Source organism: Juglans microcarpa x Juglans regia, chromosome 7D (assembly GCF_004785595.1).
Source record: "Juglans microcarpa x Juglans regia isolate MS1-56 chromosome 7D, Jm3101_v1.0, whole genome shotgun sequence".
Classification (NCBI taxonomy): domain Eukaryota; kingdom Viridiplantae; phylum Streptophyta; class Magnoliopsida; order Fagales; family Juglandaceae; genus Juglans; species Juglans microcarpa x Juglans regia.
In genome coordinates, this window is record NC_054606.1 from 15,494,370 (window position 1) to 15,516,790 (window position 22,421).

At 36.4% G+C, this 22,421-nt stretch overlaps 1 protein-coding gene across 2 annotated transcripts; it reads left to right on the plus strand.

The window, feature by feature from the left end:
• Window positions 1-808: 808 nt before the first annotated feature.
• Window positions 809-21,392, plus strand: LOC121239628 (50S ribosomal protein L9, chloroplastic). Of its 2 annotated transcripts, XR_005935329.1 has the most exons (7): window positions 809-1,027; window positions 1,287-1,414; window positions 4,169-4,214; window positions 8,231-8,328; window positions 8,437-8,484; window positions 20,566-20,749; window positions 21,220-21,392. XR_005935329.1 is itself a non-coding variant. In XM_041136907.1 (6 exons), exons 1-6 carry the CDS (start codon window positions 881-883, stop codon window positions 20,684-20,686), a joined length of 588 nt encoding a protein of 195 aa, XP_040992841.1. In that variant the 5' UTR covers window positions 809-880; the 3' UTR covers window positions 20,687-20,937. The 2 variants fall into 2 exon arrangements, 1 of the variants encoding a protein (XP_040992841.1); XM_041136907.1 differs by lacking the exon at window positions 21,220-21,392 and having other exon boundaries at window positions 20,566-20,937.
• Window positions 21,393-22,421: the final 1,029 nt, after the last annotated feature.

Below are 22,421 nucleotides of genomic sequence, written 5' to 3' on the forward strand. Positions count from 1 at the left end.
AGTTATTATTCACCCCATACTCTATACTTGACAGTTTTTTTTTTTAATTTTTTCCTTTTTGGGTGTGGGGTGTGGGATGAATAGAGAAGAATTATTTTTAAGAAATATGTTAATAGGAGTGAAATAATTTGAATTAAAATATTTTATCGAGTTTTTGAAAAGGAAAAAAATTAATAAAAAATTATAAAATTAAAATATTATTTAAATTTAATTTTTTAATAATTTTTTTATTTGAAAAAGTTGAATTATTTTTTGTGTTTTGTTTAAAAGTTTGAAAAATTATAATAATTTGATAATAATTAGATGAAAAAAATTGAAAAATTAAAATTAAAAAATATTTATATTTAAATAATATTTAAAAATAAAATTATGAAAAATTTTGAAAGAAGAAAAGATTATTTTCCACCTTTTAACTAATATTTTTAGATAAAATTTAATTAAAGGAAGGCCATCCTCACTCAAAACTTGAACTAAATATACTGTTTGCGTGAAAGACTCGCTGAACGGTGCACCCTGGCCTTAACGCTACGTTTAGATTTGAAAAATATTTTATCTTATTTTATTATTATAAGTTATTCAAATTTTTATATAAAATATAATAAATAATATAAATTTTTTAAATTATAAAATAATAATAATATTCTAAAATATTTTTTTCAATTTTATCTGCATGACATGTCTGAATCGAAACCAGCCCTGAGTTACGAGGGCAATAGTGTAATTCAAAACTTAAAAGGTACAAAACATTGTCGTTTCTGTCTTTGAAGGAGGTCAAAATGTTGAAAGCAAAATATATAGCCATCCCCCGGTCTTGTCTATATGTGTAACCAAGGGGATAAGATCATAAACACCAATTGGAGACAGAGAAAGACGGGCGACAATGGCATCCACAGCTTCGGCTCTATCATGGAGTTCTTCTTCGTGGTTACATAGCTTCGGAGGAAACTTGAATGAAGCCACTAAACTACCGGACAGAAGAACAGCCCTGGTGGTTTTGGCTCAGAAGAAAGCCATCAAGACCCGCAAGGTAGATATATATTTCATCTTTTTAAAAACGAAATGGTTTGTGCTATTATTCTTTACATTCCAGCACCTTTAATGTGTGTTCGACATTGTTTGGCTGCTGGGAACGTGAAGGAAAAGAAAACTAAAAATACATTATTCACGATTTAGCTTCTCTTTCCATACATTTTTATTAGCAACAAAACTTAATAGAAAATGTAAAAGACATTGAAGTAAGTGTCAGTAATAGCGTTATAATTGAGTGCTGATGTGGGAGGGGTCAGATAATATTGAAGGAAGACGTGACAGACCTGGGAAAGAAGGGGCAGCTGCTTGACGTGAAGGCTGGGTATTACAGAAATTATCTTCTACCCATGGGCAAGGCTCAGATTGTCACTTCCAGTCTGATCAAGTAATGTGTACTGAACCATCTTATCTTTACATTGTGTTGGTTTCGTTATCTCTCACATGCCCAATTCAGGAGGAACACTGATGGTTTGGTCTGCCAGGGTTTCATTTCAAAAGTGTTTGATGATAATGTGATGATAAAATGCAACAAGTTTAAGGAGCCTAGGTCTCGTAACTGGGGAAAATTTTCAAGTAGAAAGTGTACCACATGCTAATAGGCCATATCTAGAGTAAGTAGAAACTACAAGGGATGTCTATAGCTGATACGAGTAAGATTTGTCTTGGATTTGGAGTTATAGTTTGATTAAATGTCAATGCAGATTGTGAATGCTGATTGCACTCCTGGGCATCTATACAATTCCGAAAATGATATATTATGCTTATGATAGAGGGAGTCGGAAGGTGGAAAGATTTTTTTTTCTTGTCAATTTTTGCCATTTTGTGTCTGGCAGTTAACTTTATGCCAGCATTTGCTAAAACTCTTCCCAAAATGTAAGAGTTGTAGGAAATCAAGATAAATGATTCAATGGACATGGTTGCTTCTTCCTCATCTCTGCTAGCAACCTCCATAGTTGCTGACAACCACCTGCTGAGTGCTGACTAAAACACAATAGTACATTACCTTTCATTATTCCTGAAGACAACCCATAAATGTGCTGCCTGCATAATTTGCTACAATGACCCCCTCTAGTAGTGCCTATGGAATTACCATAATCATCTTTAGCTATATGATCTCCTGTTCAGCTAACATGAGCATCTTCATTGTCCACAAACACTAGATGTTATTCCACCAAGGCTACTATTAGTCATCATCTTGTGCTGAACAATGCTTGTATTCGCATTTCCATAAGACTTTGCATTATCGACATTGCAACTTTCTTTACTGCCTCACCACCACCCAATCTCTATCACAACCTGCTGAAAACTAGTGCCAACACTGGTTTTTTTTTTTTTTTATCGATAAACAAAATTTTATTGAGCATAAAATAGACAAAGGCCCCATTGTACAGGTAATATACAAGATTGTCGCCTATGCATGCAAGTTTTGCGATACTAGGAAGTCATGAAAAGACATTCCATTGAAATCAATTACAACTGACCAATGGAGTAAAGTATTGAAAAATAAACTTCTAAGCGCATCCATTGGCCACTCTCGATCTTCAAAGCTTCTTGCATTCCTCTCCCTCCAAATACACCACCATAGAAAAATTGGGACCATCTTCTACACTTTTGCAATTTGAGGGTTACCCTGGATACCTAACAAAGAAGCTAGGAGGTTGATTACCCTTTACAGCATCACCCAAGCTAATCCCACCCGAGCAAAGAAGTCATTCCACAAGGTCATAGCAATCTCACAATGACATAATAGATGATCTACGGATTCTCCACTCCTTTTGCACGTAACAACACCAATCCATGACTGATGTGGCATTTCCGTAGATTGTTTGTTGTGAGGATCTTCCCTAATGAGGCTGTCCATACAACATTTGCCTTCAGGGGTCCTTTTGTCTTCCAAATACTCTTCCATGGAAATGGATTTGTATTATGTGTGATCATGGCATGATAGTAGGAGCAAACTGTGAACTTCCCTTTCTTAGAAGGGCGCCAAAAGATCTTGTCTTCAACTCCCTTCATTATATGGGTAGAGAGTATACTAGATCATAGAACTCTGAGAAAGCATCAACTTCCCAATCTTGTGCATCTGTAAAGAATGTAACATTCCATTGGGGAGTACCTTTAGAAAGAATTAAGAGGTTTGCAATTGAGGCTTCTTTCATTCTTGCTATGCCATAGAATTCTGGTCACACTACTACCCTCATCAACGTTAACCACATCTATCTTCCCCAACCTATAAGTTATTAAAACCATTTTTTTCTTCTCTTTTTGTTATTTTGTTCTTATGACAATGCAACTGCAGCATCCACAAAAACAAAGAATCTCCATTAAGCCATAGATATCTAGGGATTACTCCACCACATGGGGATGAAAGTACAGTATTGGATATGGAGGATTTCCTGGTGGTCTAAGGTTTTAATGGTAGAACTTTCTTAAAAAATGACTTATAGTATTATCCATGTAAACTGAAGCATTTGATGTTTCGGGAACTTGTAAATGATTATCCTTAAAAAACTATTAATGGTCAATGTGCACAAGTACTCTTAACACATAAAAAAATGACATGCTCTCCAAAGATTTCAAAACATTCAAAAGCAGGGAGTGCATTTTTTTCAATTATAATTTTCTTCTAAATGCACTGAAGGACGCAATGAGCAGCAACATCTCAAGGCATTCTACTTGATGATCTGTTTAAAATATCTAATCTTGTTTAAGTGATCACATACTTTCAACCTTCCTGATAACTTTGGAGAGCTTGTCATTTTTAGGATTCAGATCCTAATGTTCCTTCTGAACTTGCCATACTGACCACATACTTTTCCCAGCCTCCAAGGTCAAAATCACTTATAATTACATATAAAAGAATGTCACCCATGGTTACGCTCTAGTTATGTTGGCAATGCCACATTTTTTAAACATCTAAGAATATAAAATACTCACCAAGAGCATGGAAAAGCAGAAATTTTTTTCAGAGAAAATATGTAGTGTGACTCTATCTGTATAGAGCATTAACACATGTTAGGGGACAAATAGTGATTGAAGAGACATGTCATTGAATGTAATATCGTATTCTTGGAAGAACTTATCTATCTTTTTATTCTCAGATAATTTTCCTAAATTTATTCATTCATTCTTTTTACAGGGAAATGCGAATGGAAGAGGAGAGAATTGAGGCTGAGAAAAAGCGGGTAACTGAGTTAAACATTTGTTTTATCCATATGCTTCCTTGAAAGTGAAATGGCTCAAGTTATACCTTATATAACTAGTTTCTTTTTTGATAAGTACCCTTATAACTAGTTTCATGATCATAACATTAATCTGTTGATGTTTACTCATAATTTGTTTTTATTGGTAAAAAAAATTTTAATTGATCATAAGAATAGGCAAAAGCCCAAGTATATGTAACATATATAAAAGCATCGCCTATGCATGCTATTTAGTCATACAAGAAATTCGTGAACGTTCATTCCTTTAAAATTAGTTACAACAGACCAATGAAGTAATGTACTGAAAAATAAATTTCTAAGCTCATCCATGGACCACTCTCCATCTTCGAAGCTTCTTTTGTTCCTCTGCCACCAAAACCACCACCATAGGTATATTGGGACCAACTTCCATATTGCTGCAATGTGGAAATTTCCTTGAAGGCCTTTCTAAGAAGCTAGTAGATCGATTATATTTCTCGGCATCACCCAAGCTAGTCTCACCCAAGCAAAGAATTCATTTCATAAAGGTAATGACAATCTCACAATGTAGTAGATCATCAACAAACACCCCACTCTTTTTGCACATACAACAACAATCCATGACAATGATTCAGTGTTTCCTTAAATTTTCTATTGCGAGAATTTTTCCCAAGGAAGCTGTCTGTACAAAGAAGATTGCTTGTAGGGGTTCCCTTGTTTTCCAAATATTCTTCCATGGGAATGGATTTGCATAATGCTAATTCATGGCTTGGTAGAGAGAGCGGATGGTTGTAACACCCCTTGTTGTAGGTTAGGAGTGTTACGTGCTTTTGTAACTATGCCCGGTAAAGAGACCCAACTTGATAAAAATACCTAGGTAAAGAGACCCAACTTGATAAAAATACCCAGTTTATCAAAAAATAAATTCCCCAAAAAAAAAAAAAAAAAAAAAAAAACATAAGAATATAATCCAAAGCAAGAAAATTTAAAATTGACATTTTTGTGAAAAAAAGAACACTATAAAGTAAGGGCTGGTTTGTTTTCATAAACCATCTTAACTCATTTCATCTTATTTCATCTAATCATTATAATTTCTTCAAACTCCCAAACAAAATATAATAAACAATTCAACCTTTTCAAATCTAAAAAAAAAAAAAAATTAAAAAATTATATTCTAATAATATTTTATTCAACTTTCATTTCATCTTATCTCATCTGTGTAACCAAACGAGGCCTAAGTCTGAAAATCCCTTGACACATGATCCATGCTTGGTCATCAGCTCATCAATACTATCTTCTTTACTTGGACATTTTTTTTATTGGCACCGGTTGTTCGAGAACAGCGTCCCGACTAATTTTGGGGGAGCACATGCCCCGGCAAGGAGTTTCCCGCAATCTTTACTAGACATTTTAAAAACATAAAACAATAAACAAACAACCAAAATGAGACAATTACTCAATAAGTAGTATATTATACAGTAAACACAATAAACATAGGGTTTCCTTGAAAGGCGTGCATACTCAATACTTATAATACTAACATAAACATGTAACATGTGCTATGCATAACTCATTAAACTTGTCTTTCCCTTTATTTAATGGCCAACACATCTTAACCCCCATGTGCAGGGTTGTGCACCGGTTCCCCTTCTTGTGGCCACAAGGGGAACTGCTTAACTTATCATAACATATTATGGTGGACTACATTTAAGTCCATGACTTGCAAATCTACCCATAACTGCATTGATACCATGCATCTCTTATGGCTATTCTTAAAGCTTCTTTCATAACTTGTCTTTTATCTTTCTAATCATGATGCATGTAGAACACATAATGACATAGCTTATCATAATCATAAATGAAATCATATCATGATGCATGTAAAACACATTAACATGACATTCCAAAATCACTTTCATCATAACTTGATATGTAAAAAGGGGCTTTCAATAAAGGGCAATACATAGATAATACTTAAAAAGAAACATTGTTTTACCATACATGTAAAGGTATGATCATGCTACTTACCTCTTTGCTTCTATTGATAACAAATGCATCAATAACCACCTACTTGAAGTTGCTGGAAGATGGTTGGACTTGATAGGGTGTGGCTGGTTTTTTTTTCAATCTCCTGAAATTGCAGCAGTTATCTAGGGTTAGGGATTGGTTTTCTTGAAGAACATTAGGGGTTCTATCCTAATGGCTAGGAGTTCTAGGGTAAATATGTTGCTATTCTTTGGATCCATATAGGAGTCATAAATGGGGCTGATTTCCAATTATCACGAATTTAAAAGCCAAAAATCAAATGGGCTTTGGCTAGAAAATACTTGGCCTTATCCATCTATATATCGGCCTAATGGGCCAAACCTACTCCATTTTGAATCTAGGTCCATAATTTCATATATAATCCTATCTCCTCAATACTAGATCCTCAAATAATACGTACGGGCTAATGGGCCCTAAAATAATCTTCCTTTACTCATGTGAGTAGAGTATACTAGTTCATAAAACTCTAAAAATTTTTCAACTTCTCAATCTTGTACATCTATGAAAAATGTAACTTTCCATTGGGGACTGGGGAGTACCATTGGATAGAAGCAAGAGGTCTGCAATCAAGGCTTCTTTCGTTCTTGTTATACCATAGAATTTTAGATAACTTCCTTGAGTGCCTTGTTACCACACCATATGTCATGCCAAAATTGGATTTTGGATTCGTCACGCACTTCAAAGCAGGTATTTCTAAAATATCTATCCCATACTCTTCTTCTGTGCTTTCAAAGCATCCTCCCCATGCTTCACTGTGCTTCAAGTCTCTGAAGATTCTCCATTAAGGCCCCCATTCTTGGTGGTATCTCCAAAGCCATTTGCCCAACAAAGCCTTGTTAATAAAAGTACCCTTTCCAAAGGAGAAGTGGGATGCATATTGTGGCCATTTTAGCAAGTGAAATTTAAGCCCATCTTTCATCCGCCCCCTTAAGAAATTGATGCGATGAGCCACCTTGGTGGAGCACCTTGGTGGGGAGCAGAAATAATGGTAGGAAGTTAGTAGAGGTAGAAGTTAACCCCAAGGGGTTGGCCCAAGTGGTGGCCTTGGTCTTGGTATATCACTCCCTTCAAGGTCTAAGGTTCAACACCTTATGGGTGCAAACAATCTTTTGGGGCCACACCCCTTGGTGAAAAGCCAGCGATTTAACCAGTTCTGTGTAGGGAAACTTTCAAGGGTGCCTTGCACGAGATCGAGGTTTACTCTGCAGGGGTGGGTCCGAAGGGTCCTGCAACATCAAAAAAAAAAAAAAAAAAGTAGGTAGAAGTTGGAAAGGGTACTTTTATTAAAGTGACCCTATTTCCTTTGGATAAATACATCTTCTAACTAGCCAATTTCACTCCATTTTCTCTAACGCGTCATCCCAAATTGGTTTCAATTTGCACGGAGCACTCAAAGGGAGGTCAAGATATTACATTGGCAAGTGAGATATCTTGCATCCTAAAATGGAGGCCATATACTCCACGCTAGAAACATCCCTCATGGGAACTACTTCTGATTTGGCTCAGAAAAAAATTATTTTATTGACCTCTGCTCAAATTGTTTCTAGGTTAAGTGCGCTTGCAGATGTTGATCTGGAGCTACAAGCACTTTGCAGAAAAAAATTCCTTCATTATAGTCTGTGCGTTACTGATATAATAGTCCTGTGATAAATGCCAGCTTAAATACACTGCGTACCTTTGACATGCGTTCTAGCAATTTTAGAATCCTGTTTTCTGTTTCCTTTATTTGGCTAGAAAAACAGCATTGCTGGTTCCAGTTGCTTACTAAAAGATCCAGTATCTCTTAAACCTTGGCTATATTCTTATAAATTATGATTATTTCAATATAGTGCTCAAATGTCCTATAGTTTTTTTATTACAATTTTGTTCTATTCTGTTCTTCTTTTCTAGTAAAACCTTGTCACAGTTTTTTTTTCCTCTATTCTTTTTATGTGCCCTACACCATTTAATTAGATAATATCATATTTCTTCAGGTAAAAGATGAGGCACAACAGCTTGCTCTGATCTTTGAAACAGTTGGAGCTTTTAAGGTAAAGCGCAAAGGCGGGAAGGGGAAACAAATATTTGGAAGGTGAATTAGATCTGTTTTGGTATTAACACTTGTACAATCTTTTTTTTGGCACCTATAAAAAAATAATATATTTTTTGGTTATTGACGGATGCAAAATTGTTTTGGCAGTGTTACTGCTCAGGATCTAGTTGACATAATTAAGGCTCAACTTCGGAGGTACTGTCTATACTGACATTATAATATTTGTCTTCACCAATTCCTACATTGATGTGATCTTTTGCCTTACACAAGTTTTGGTGTTTTGTTAATTATGTACAAATACTGCTAATTCTTTTTTGTACATAATAACTCTTCTTAATAAGAGCAAAACAAGTACAAAGAAAGTACAAAGAAAGTGTAAAAAAGGGAATACTGAGAAAAATCCCTTGTTTCCTATCAATAAATTTTCTCATTGTTTAATTATTATTGATGTAGTGGAAAGTGGGTAAAGAAAAGTAGAACAAGTGTTTTGTGTGATTCCTTGAATCCACAAGGAGAGTGAAAGCACAAGAAAGCATATAATGATTTCTATTTGATGATGGAGGCTCTTCTCAAAACAAATTATGTATGATTTTGAAACCTTAAAGCCTTAAAATAAGCAAAATGACTGAAAAACCTTGAAAATGTAAACTTAGAGAGCTTTGAGCAAAAATATATTTCTCTCGGTGGAGAATTCCCATTATATATAGAATACAAGCTGATCTTCAACCCTTAAAATCAACTAAACTACCATATACAGATCTGTCTAAAGATAGCCTACAACTAGTATATCCTAATTAAGGAAGGAATAGAAGATTTACAGAAGATAGCTGTCGAAGCTGTACAAGACATAGAATCTGCTGACTTTAAATGGCCAGTTAATTCCATTGGCATCCCCCCTCAAATTGATGCTGGTAAATCTACAAGCATCAATTTGCTAACAAGGAAATTATGGAGCTGACATGTCATGAATTTGGTGAAGATATCCCCGATTTGTAGAGTAGTGGAGATATGTGGGAGGGTGATACTCTGGTGGTCATAGGCCTCCCGAATGGAGTGGCAGTCAACCTTTATGTGCTTTGTGCGTTCGTGGTAGACAGAGTTGGCAGCAACTAGTGCTGTCAGCATTGTATAGGAGTAGGTTGAACTTGGGAGAAACCAAGCTCTGTGAGGAGACCATGCAGCCAAATGATCTTGGAGAATGCAGCAGACATGGTGTGCCAAGGTGTGCCACCATGTCTGCGGATAGGTGGAGATGTCGAGGGGCTTGCATGAACTTGCTGATGGTGTGGACAACATAAGAGATGTTCGGTCGTGTAACACCCCTTCCCATAGTTAGGAATATTACGAACATTCATAACATGATGCCCGGTGAAGAGACAAAATTTTGAAATACCTCTTTTATCGGAAAGCATCAAAAACATTAAAACTGGACTGAACATAATTGTCTTGAAATTGAACGTAAAGTAAAAAGAACATAAACTAGTCCTACGAATGACTTGTATTCAAATAACATAATAGAAATCTAATTCTTGTGTGAATAACACTTACTTCTTTCTAAGTCTTTGTACTAGATCTACTTCTGGCCATCCAGCTCTGCATCATCATAATCACCATCTGTGAGAATTAAACATAGAAGAAAATAGAAAGACAAACAAAAATGAGTCGAATACTTAGTATGTAGCACATCATACCGTAAACATGACTCAGCTTGACATAGACTTAATTTTTGAAGACTCTTCATAACATACATATATCATCATAGATTTACATAGTGTATTTAATCATTATCATTAACATGAGCGGAATCATACATAGTCATGGCAAACATGTAACGTGATTGTATAAATGACTGATTACATGTGCTTCCTAACAATCATACATGGCTTGTTCATTTTGTCTTTCACTTATTACATATGGTAAACCACGATTGAGTCTATGATACGGCATAACTTATCTTGTAATGAAACACGCTTGAGTCTGTATGTAACACCTCCTTCCCATAGGATAGAGATATTACTAACATTCATAACATAATGCCCGGGAAAGAGATTCATATCCTGAAATACCTCATTTATTGAAATTCATAAAAAATATTAAAACTGAATTGAACATGATTGTTTCGAAAACTGAACGTAACGTAAAAGAACATACCTAAACTAATCCTATGAGTGACATAAAAGAAATCTAATTCTTGTGTGAATATCACTTATTCCTTCCTAAGTCTTTATACTAGGTTTATTCCTGGCCATCCAGCTCTGCGTCATTATAGACACCATCTGCGAGAATTAAACATGGAAGAAAACAAGAAGACAAACAAAAATGAGTCGAATACTCAGTAAGTAGCACATCATACCGTAAAATATAATCTGGCCTAGCATGGACTTAATTTCTGAAGACTCTTCACAACATATTTACACCATCACAGATTCACAATCATACATATAACATAACTTTATGAAAACTTTGCATACGTATACATATCATCACAAATTCACATGGTATATATATATATATATATATATATATTTATCATTAACATGAGCGGAAGCATACATAATCATGGTAAATATGTAACATGAATGCATAATAACTTGTTTTAACATGGAATGAAACACGCTTGGGTCCGTGTTTCACTTAACTGAATCATAGAGTGAAACACGCTTGGGTCCGTGTTTCACTTATCTGAATAACATGGAGTGAAACACGCTTGGGTCCGTGTTTCACAGTTCGTGTTCCACTTAACTGAATCATGGAGTGAAACACGCTTGGGTTCGTGTTTCACTTAACTGAATAACATAGAGTAAAACACGTTTGGATCCGTGTTTCACTTATCTGAATAACATGGAGTGAAACACGCTTGGGTCCGTGTTTCACTTAACTTGTGGTTAACCACGTTTGAGTCCGTGGCACTGTCTTAAAACTTCTTATGTTTCTTAATGCATGAGAATCCATTAGGCTTCATGAATTTTCTTAACATGGCATTTTCTTGTACATGGCATAGCATAACATGACATTTTCTTGTACATAACATAACATAACATGACATAACATAACATGATCTGAACATTATATGACATTCCATGGCATACATGATCTAAGTACTATATGAACATGACATACATAATCTAAGTACTACATGGCATACATGATCTAAGTATTACATGAGCAATGAGAATTCATTAAGCTTCATGAACTTCCTTAACATAGCATATTCTTGTACTTGGCATAGCATAACATGACATAATCATAACATGATCTGAACATTTTATAACATTCCATGGCACACATGATCTAAGTACTATATGAATATGGCATACATGATCTAAGTACTACATGGCATACATGATCTAAGTATTACATGAGCATGACTTGCATAATCTGGCTATTCTATTACATGGCATACTTGACTTGAATTACTACATGAACATCTCATGACTTTTATATGATCTCAGTAGTAACATTCAATCAATCAAACAAATTCATTCATTCAAGCATAATCTCATATTTCATCAAGATCGTGAAAGGAATCTAACCTTGACTTGTCTCTTAGCGTAACGTAAATAACCATTATAAGCACATCATATTTTTATACATAACAATAATATGTATACATAACAATAATAACAATCATATTCACAGTATGCGTGTATTTGTATGATCATACTATTTACCTCTTAGCGATGCTTCCTGATTTTCAACTTGTAGCGCGTTACCTATAGGAGGTACTAGGTGTTACTAATTTCCTAGCAAAACGTGTCGTAATGCTCTACGTAATTAAATATGTATAATGGAATTTAACTAAAATAATAGGCTCTATAATATACTTTAAAATCCTTTAAATACCTTTTTATAAAAATTGTCTATAGGCTCTTAATTATTCAAGTAGATAAAGTCCATGTAAAAGTAATGTTTTTCTGAGAATATAACCAACCCAATAAAATACTAAAACATGTTTTTGTAGAGCACCACTAGCCCACTTTAAACCATAAAACAGTTTTTGTAAGATTGGGTCCAGCTTAAAACATGGCCCGTGTAGATAATAGGCCCTCTTCAAGTTTATAAGGCTCCGGGCTAAAAGGCTTAAGGCCCATAGCCCATTCTAATATCAGTAAAGTAAAAGCCTTAAGGGCTGAGAAAGAAATGCTCTGAGAGGAGCATCGTGCGACGGAAGGCAACTCACCGAGAGAGGGACTGAGTGCGACGGCGGCTTTGGGTGGCTGGGAGTGACCGGCGACGCAACTGGGGGGGTCCCTATGGCGGTGCGACACCGAGAGAGGGAGAGAGAGAGAGAGAGTTTAGAGAGAGAACCATCAAACCGAAAAACACTAGGGAGAGAAAATGGTGGCTGACGGCGATGGGCTTACCGGAAGGGAGTGGGCTCGACGGGGTTGGGCTGGCCGACAGTTTCTGGCACCGTGGGTGGTGCTCCAACATCCTATGGTGGTCGGCGGCGGTTGGGCAGAAACTAAGGCTTATGCGAAATTGTTGTTCATCTGGGTATTTTAGTGTGTTTAAAACAGTGGGTTTATGTGAGATTTTATAGATGATGGGGGAGGGAAACGACGTGACTCCTCAGAAGATATGCGACGTTTGAAGTTTGCTACACTTGGAAATTATTCCTACGAGGATACGGGTTCTGAGAGGATTTTGAGGAATCAAGTTGTGGTTTCAAACTAGGAAACTAATCTAATATGAAAACTAATAGAAACGACGTGACTCCTCAGGAAATCACTAATTTACTGTTAGCATATTTTCTAAGATGATAATAGAAGTAAAATAAATAAATGTAAAATCCAAAAAAAAAATAATAATAATATGAACAATACATAAAACCTATCTTATGGCCTAATCTTAGGATTGGGTTGTTACACTGTATTTCACTTAATGTTGCATAACTTGTCATAACATGGAGTGAAACACGCTTGAGTCCGTGTTTCACTTAACTTGCATATCGTGTCATAACATGGAGTGAAACATGCTTGAGTTCGTGTTTCACTTAACTTGTATATCGTGTCATAACATGGAGTGAAACGCGCGTGAGTCCTTGTTTTACTCAACTTGTGGTGAACCACGCTTGGGTCCGTGGCACCGCTTATCATCTTATCTTTCTTAATGCATGAGAACTTTATTGAACTTCATGAACTTCTTTAGCATGTCATATTCTTAATCACGGCATAACATAACATGACCTGGCACAACATGATCTAAACATTTTATAACATTCCATGGTATACATGATCTAAGTACTACATGAACATTACATTGCATACATGATCTAATTACTACATAAACATTACATGGCATACGTTATCAAACTACTACATGAACATTACATGGCATACGTGACTTGAATACTACGTGAACATTACATAGCATTCATGTGATTTTAATAACATTCAATCCACCAAACTACAATCTATATAAGCATAACATACATAGGCTCACTTACAAGTATATCATCATAATTCATCGAAGATCGTGAAAGGGGTCTAACCTTGACTTGGGTCATAGCGTAACGTAGGTAACCATCACATTTTCCTACATAATTATAATATTTATAGTACACATGCAATTATGATCATCCTACTTACCTCTTAGCGCTACTTCCTGATTCCCACTTTGTAGCGCGTTGCCTATACGAGGTACTATAGATGTTACTAATTTCTTAGTGAACATGTCTAGTATTCTAATTACTTAAAATCATACAATAGAGATAATTTAATCATATTCAATTACACTAAGATTAATACATAAAATTGAAAATCATATTTAAATGGTCAATTGGAATATTACTAAAATAATAGGCTCAATGGTATACTTTTTTTCTTTTATCAGTAAAAGATAGATATTATATATATGAATGAAATAGGCATAGCCCTTGTACACAGGAAGTATACATAAGTGCTCCTAAATACATTCTAAAAACGATAAATTAAATACAAGAAATCCTGAATATTGTCCCCATGCAATACAATAGTGGAAAACCAACACATTAGAGTGTGGAGAAAAAAATTCTTCAACTCGGCCATTGTTCGTTTCTTATCTTCAAAGCAACGCACTTTCCTTTCCGTCCAAATACACTTCATAATGCACAATGGAATCGTCTTCCACACTGCTGCCACTTGATGACACCCTTGCAACTTTGTCCAACATCCCAACAAATCCACCACCCTCATAGGCATAACCCAAGCAACATCAACCCTTTGAAAGATCTCATCCCACAACGCTCTTGTTACCTCATAGTGTAGTAAGAGATGGTCCATAGATTCTCCATTCTTCTTACACATGTAGCACTAATCCAACACTACACAACCTTAAATTCCTTAAATCTTTTCTGGAAAAAAAATAATTCTATGCCCCATATATTTATTCAATTAAAAGCTAAGCCCATTAAAACGACTACCAGAGTGTTTTCTGAAAAATAAACCCAGCCCAACCTACGTCCTGACGAAATAGAGAGAGGGGAGGGTGGCGGAAAAAAGTGGGCTTATCGGAAAGGAGTGGGTTTGACAGGGTTAGGCTGGTCGGCGATTTCTGGGCAGCGTGGTGGTGCCCTGACGTCCTTTTTGGTGGTCAACGGTGGCTGGGCAAAAACATAGGGATGTGCGAGTGAGTTTTTTCTGTGTAAACCAGATTTCTTGTGTGATTAATTCTGAGGACTCGTGGGATTCTTATAGACGATGGGGAGGGAAGTGGCATGAGTCCTCAGGAGATATGCTAAGGTTTGAAGTTGGGTATTGGTTTAAATCTAGGAATCTATTTAAATTGGAAACTAAGGGATAACTATGTCGATAAGGAAACTTCCTAATGAATTACAAACCCTTTTAATTTGATTAGTTGTCAAATTTCGAAAATAATAAGAATAAAAATCAAAATAGATAAATAATAATTTAAAAAATAAAATAAAATAAAAAACTGATCTTAAGTCCTATTTGGGTTCGTATTTTACAGGTTGGGTGACGGTTAGATAGATAAGACTACCAACCAGCTTCTGATAGAAAGTTGGATCCTCAAGAAGCTCCCCTTCGTCACGTCAATTCTTCACATTAAGTTCCATGGGGGTGTCAACTGAAGTAGTGTTTGTGAGTCTGGCTAACTGAATCAGATCTTGAATATACTTGTGTTGATTCAAGAAGATACCTTGAGGCCGATGATGCACCTGTGAGCTGGCCAAGGTCTTTCATGTGGAAAGTAGAATGCAATAATTTCTGAATCTTAGAGATGGCCTCCATATCAGAACCAGTGACAACGATATCGTCCACATAAACAAGGAGAACAACTATGCCCTTAGATGTCCTTTGTAGAAAAAGGGAGGAGTCATACTGTCTTTGAGTGAAGGAAAAGCCAAGGAGAGTGGATCGAAACTTTTCAAACCATACACTTGGTGCCTGCTTCAAACCATACAAAGAGTGTTTTAGTTTGCAAACATCATTAGGTGAGGAAGTAAGCATACCAAAGGGAAGTTTCATGTAAACTTCCTCCTTGAAATCTCCATGTAGGAATGCGTTCTTAATGTCCATTTGATGTAAGGACCATGATTGAGATGCAACAAGAGCTAGTATGGTTCGCACGGTGGGCATCTTGGCTACCGGTGCAAAGGTTTCATCGTAGTCTAGGCCATACTCTTGCTTGTTGCCAATAACCACCAACCGAGCCTTGTGACGGTCTATGGATCCATCGAAACCATCGGAATGAAGCTTGATAGAAAACACCAATTTACTGCCAAGGGGCTTCACGGATGGGGGGCATGGAACAACATCCTAGGTCTGGTTTTCTTCAAGTGCGAGAAGTTCTGTTTCAATAGCTTTCCGCCAACACTCAGGCTCCATTGTCTGTTTATAAGACGAGGGAATAGGAGTAGAAGACAAGGTGGCTGTCAAGAATAAAAGAGGGGTGAAACCAAACCTATCTGGAGGTCTACGAACCCGAATACTGTGTATCAGCAGTCGGGGAATGAAGTTGAGGGGACTCTTGAGGGGCAGAAGTCTTATTTGATGTGGCGGAGGAGCCTCGCTGATACACTCGGAGAGGCTTAGAAGGTATGGGACCTGTAGAAGAGTTAGTAAACGAGGGAAAAACAGAAAATGAAGGAGAAAGGGATCGTTGTGAGTGGAGAAAAAATACTGGTTTTCTAGAAAGATCACATTTCTAGAAACTCGAATACAACGCAGATTTTGATCATAGCAAAGAAAACCTTTCTGGTGTACAGAATATCCTAGAAAGGCGCATTGGACTGATTGAGCCGTGGGTTTTGGGCGTTTGTGTGCAGGAAGATGAACATAGCACACAACCAAAGGTATGAAGGTTAGAATAATTTGGAGTGTGAACAAATAATCGAGTGTAAGGAGAGATGTGGTTCAATGAGGGAGAAGGCAATCTGTTGATGAGGTGGACAGCAATGGAGAGAGCTTCACACCAGAACCGAGAGGGCACAGATGACTCTAAAAGAAGGGTGTGGACAACATCGAGAAGGTGACGGTTCTTTCTTCCAGTCACCCCATTTTGTTGGGGGTTGAAGGATAAGACCGTTGAGAGATTATGCCATTAGTTTGCAAAAATTCCTGAAACACATGAGACATGTACTCACCCCCATTGTTAGAGCGAAAGGATTTTGATATCGGCAGAAAATTGAGTCTGAATATGAGCATGAAAGAGCTTCAAAGCAGAAAATACTTCATCTTTAGAATGCAGGAGATAAATCCACGTGAACCGACTATAGTCATCAATAAAAGTGACGAAGTACTTGTAATTCGCATGAGAAGTAACTGGTGTCATACCCCACACATCACTATGTATAATATCAAAAGGCTGGACTACTTTTGGTGTGTGAGTGGGAAATGACATAGTTTTACTTTTGCCAAGTCGACAAGAATTGCAATAAAATTGAACTGCACTAAGAGATGGTGACTCTTTATTCCCAAGTAAACCAGAATTTAGCAAATCATGAAGTACATTAGAGTTTGGATGTCATAGACGTTTATGCCATGCTCGGTAATCAACATGAGCAGAATTACAAGTGACAAAGGGCAAAGGGAAACAAGGATACAAAGGAAATTGGAGAGGAAAAAGACGTCCTACTTTAGGCCCCCTCATGATCATCTTCCCTGATTGTTGATCCTGCACAACACAACCAGATTTAGAGAATTCCACTTTACAATCATTGTCAACCAATTGACCGACAAAAACAAGATTAGTGGTTAGACCAGAAGAGGCAAAGACATTGGTTAGATAAGAAGAAACATCACCGGTAGCCGTGATAGGTAAATGAATTCCATCAGCAGTATGAATCTTGAGATTTCCAGAATATTTGTTTATTTTGGTAAGGAAATGAGCATTATTTGTCCTATGATGGGAAGCCCTGAAATCAAAGTACCAAGGAGGTGATGTAGAGAAGGGTTTACTTGAAAGTCCTAAAGCGGAGAATGCAGAAATGATCATTTGTCGAATCATTTCAAGGGTCACGGGTTGAACAGGAGCAGTAGCACTTTGTGTTGGAAGTGCTGTATCCACAGAACTACCAGTACTAGAACTGGCAACTAAGGCAGTATATGCTGTTTCAAATCTCTTGGGGGTCGGGTAGGGCATTCCTTGATAATATGGCCATCCTTTCTACAGTAGTTGCAGAATTGTTTGGGACAGTTTGATGCGAAATGGCCAAATCCTTTGCAACAAAAGCATTGAACAGTGCTCATGTACCTGCCTCTTGGCTTGCCTTGCGCTGCATAAGCCATGGGAATAGAGGTGGATCTACGTTGTTCCATGGTGGTTTGAGTGAGAAGGCATTGCTCCTCACGAAACAAATCATTGGCATGCATTCAAGGAGGGAACATGTTCTCGGTTCATAAGATTAGACCTGGTGCCTTCAAATTCAGATCTCAATTTCATGAGAAATTGATCCCTCTTAGTAGTTTCATGGACAAGTTGAACAGAACTAAGACCTTTGGGAGGTAAGGTAGCATAGACTATATCAGTATATTCAGCCCAAAGATTCATGAAGCTAGAGTAAAAATCAGATATAGAGAGACTGTCCTGTTGGAGATTGGCCAAGTCATGTTCAAGCTGGAACCGAAGAGCATTGTTGTACTGACTGTAGAGCTTCTTCAGGTAAGTCCACATCTCGGCTGCAGTCTTGAAGGGTTGAAGGTTCAAGATGATGTTGGATTCGACAGATCCTAGAATCCACGCCATGATTTGAGCATCCTTGACCTCCCACTTGGCGTGCTGATCCTTGTCTGTGTTTTTTTCAGGAGCAGGGTTGCTACCATCAACGAACCAAGAAGGCGTCAAACTTATCTGAAGACATGAGGCCGAGAGAACTTGATCAAGAATAACCGAGAACAAGGGAACTAGGGCTGAGTTGGACTTGAGAACAAGAGACACGTGAGAAGAACAAAGACTGAACTAGGGTTGAGTTGGACAAGAGACACGTGAGGATTCAGAATTGTGGCTCTGATGCCATGTAAACTTAGAGTGCTTTGAGCAAAAGTATATTTCTCTCGGTGGAGAATTCCCATTATATATAGAATATAAGCTAATCTTCAGCACTTAAATTCAGTTAAACTACCATAGACAGATCTGTCTAAAGATAGCCTACAGCTAGTATATCCTAATTAAGGAAAGAATAAAAGAGTTACAAACATAGAAGATAGCTGTCAAAGCAGTACAAGGCATAGAATCTGCTGACTTTAAATGGCCAGCTAATTCCGTTGACAGAAAATAGTGATAGATAAGGTAAATAATACCCTAACTACAACTCTATCCACTCCAATGGTTAAAGCAGCACTTGAACTGCAGTCGACTGACTAGAGGCACTTGAAGTGCTGTAGACTGACTAGAGCTTCAGTCGAATGATGATTGAATTAGTGGTATAATACATTTTGTGTGGCTGTGGTTGAAATGACATTCAACCTCAATATTAACTTCAATCTTGATCTAAGCACAGTTGATCAAGATTTTGACCAAGCTTTAGCAAAATCTCTTATGACCTTTGTTTCCCAGAATATATCTTTTTGCAACCTGTTTTACACTTGTCCATTCTACTTGTTGCAAAATCGTGCCGTAGTTAAAATATAAGAACACTTTGCTTTTGGCTGATAATACTCGAGGATCTTTGGCATTAAAAGTCTTGGAGATGCCCACGTCGTCAAGAAGATCAAGCAACATAAACAGTATTGTTGATCTGTTTCAGGATCCGATGAGGCCCCATTTTCTGGTTCTTCAGCTTGTTGTATTTGCCCATTGGAGAGTTTTTTGTTTTGAGGAAACTTGTAACATGACCACCTTCATTGAGATTAAGTGCACCGGCGACCAGAAAAATGTGAAACTTGCTAGAATCATCCAGAATTAGCTCATCAACCCTTCTTTATACTCAATGAAGCTAAATGATCAAAGAAATTTTGAATATACCAATCGACTTACTTTTCCACCATGAATTACCACTGTTCTGGGAGAGAGCTTAAGTGCACGTAGAAAATGACAAGAGAAAGAACTGCCACTTGCAAACCAGATTGACGAGAAAAAATTAAACTATAGCCGAGGCTGTGCGACTCGAGTGCTTCTTCAGGAGCCCAGTGCTTTGAAAGAGCAGGTTTCTATTCAGCAGGTGTGGTTTGAAAGAGGTGTACGATACCCCAATTGGGACCAAAAAGGGCTCTCTGCATGGTGAAATTATATGAAATTAAGAGAAAGGACAGGAACACAGAAATTTGCCGAGGGAAGAGGAATCTCAAAGTTTGAAATTTTCAATGATATGCTTATTTATATACCCGAATGAGGATCTTGAATTAAAGAGGAAATCCTATGATTTAGAGGCAATTGCCATAAATATAGGAAGCATAAATCAAGAAGTAAAGTAAGAGATATGTGCCAGCTCTGTCACTCCACACACCCAACACAGAGTCTGTTAACAAGAGTTTCACTTGAAGGATGGTCAAAGCAGCACAATTCATTTTGTCTATCAATGTTCAAAGTGGCATTCATCTGTAATCTTGGTTGAAGCTAGTTTGAACAAGCTTTAGCATAATGTCTTCTGAGCTTTGTTTATCTCAAAGTTCTCCATTTATCATTTTGCAATCTGTTCTGACTGATACTTTAGAATTTATAGGTGACTCGATCATTCTTTTCTTGAACTCATTCTTGAGTTTCAACACAACCCCTAGCTGTTTTTTATTGCCCTATTAGTTTATGAATAAAAAGTTCAGAAAATAGCGGACTACAAGTTTCTATAGCTGATACTGACTTGTGTTTGTTTAATTGATATGTTTCTCTCATCTATAGGGATGTGGACAAGCGAATTGTTTCTCTTCCTGAAATCCGGGAAACGGGAGAATATATTGCTGAGCTGAGGCTTCACCCAGAAGTTACCGCTCGAGTGAGGTTAAATGTATTTGCCAACTAAGAAGTACCCATTTATGCCTCAGCCTTGGATAGAACAGTTGTGATAGCAGCTTGCACATTGGAGGTAAATGGATAGAGTGGAAAATTTAACAGGGGATCATATACAAGTCTTGATAATGACTAATCTTAAATTCTCAGCGAAATGACTTGGCTTGGTAATTTCTAGACTTTCATGTTGTTTTCTTATATGGGTTTGAAAAACACTTATTACGATAATGTTTAGTCCTCCATATTTATTATTATTTTTTATTTTGTTATTAAGTTCATGGGGAGTAGACTTCTTCATGAAATAAAGAAGTTTTAGGATATTGGAGATTTGAAATAATTTCATATTGATCCCATAATTAGATTTGTCCAGTTTGCATGACTCAGTCTAGGATTCTCATGAGATATTCTACTTATTTACGGCAATCCGTGGATTTATGAGCTCCAATCCATTTCCAACTATGCAGATTATTTTTGTCTCTTGTTCAAATGTTTTCCATATCCGTCTACCAAAAACGAAATAAGCAGGCTATTTGTTGTCTGTTTCAGGAGCCCGTGATTGAGATCAGATTCACATCAATGCCTATTGGGGGACCAACAATGTGTTATTATGTGGTATTATTAATCCGTTTTGCTCGAAACTGCGCCATTCTTATGTTCTTTCTGGCTTCACTGTATGCTGGGCTCTAAAAATCTATATGGTGATTTTTATTTCAACTTGACACAATTTCCAACCAATGTTTTAAATTTCATTTTGGTAATAATTCCGGTTTAAGTATTAGAACGAAATATTTTAGTACTGGTATATTCTGGTGTACCATTTCGGGATTAATTATATATTATATATAAATATTTATATGTATATATAAACTAACAACTAATAGAATAAATACATACATATATATATATATATATATCTAAGTGCATATCTTGTATATGTGTATATATATGGAAGAATTGAAGATTTATAAAATGAATATACACGATGAAAAAATCACAAATTTGAATTGAGACAAAAACAAAGAAAAAATAAATAAAAGAATAGAGAAATTATAAAAAATAATGATATTTAAGAAAAGAGAGAATGAGGGGGACATATTTAAAGATATAAAAAAAATTAAAATGATATAAATACATTTTTATACTCTAGAATTAATTAAATACCATATGAATTTAAAATTTATAAAAATGTCATTCAAGCACAAGAAAATTACAAAAACAGTTTGAAACGAAATATGTACCGGAATGCCAATTCGGGTCCGAGTGGCTTGAATTTGACCGGAATGGCCAAAGTGGACCGAAACAGGTTGGAATTTGGAGTGAAACTAAACAAGAAGGTATAGTGTACCGAATATTACACCAGAATAGAACGAAATTTAAAACTATTGGTTCTTACTCGAGAATGGCTAGGCTAACAAAGAGGTTTCATAAAATAAAGTTCATAAACTAATATAGCTGAATATTATACATTAGATCTTCTTTATTAATAAAATAATTGTACAATTTGATGCACCGCAACATGTTGTATTAGTTTATGAATTTACTTTTATGAATTTTTTTTTTTGTGAACCAAACAATTCTCTTATCTGATAAGAACAATACTTTTAAGAAGCCTATCCACTCAAAATATATATAGTACATGTGATTCTTTTTATCACATTTTGGAAGGCATGGAAACTCGCTCTTGTGGTTTAGGTTAAAAAAATTAAAGATAAAGATGAGTATTCTATTCGGACTTTTTAGAGATTCTT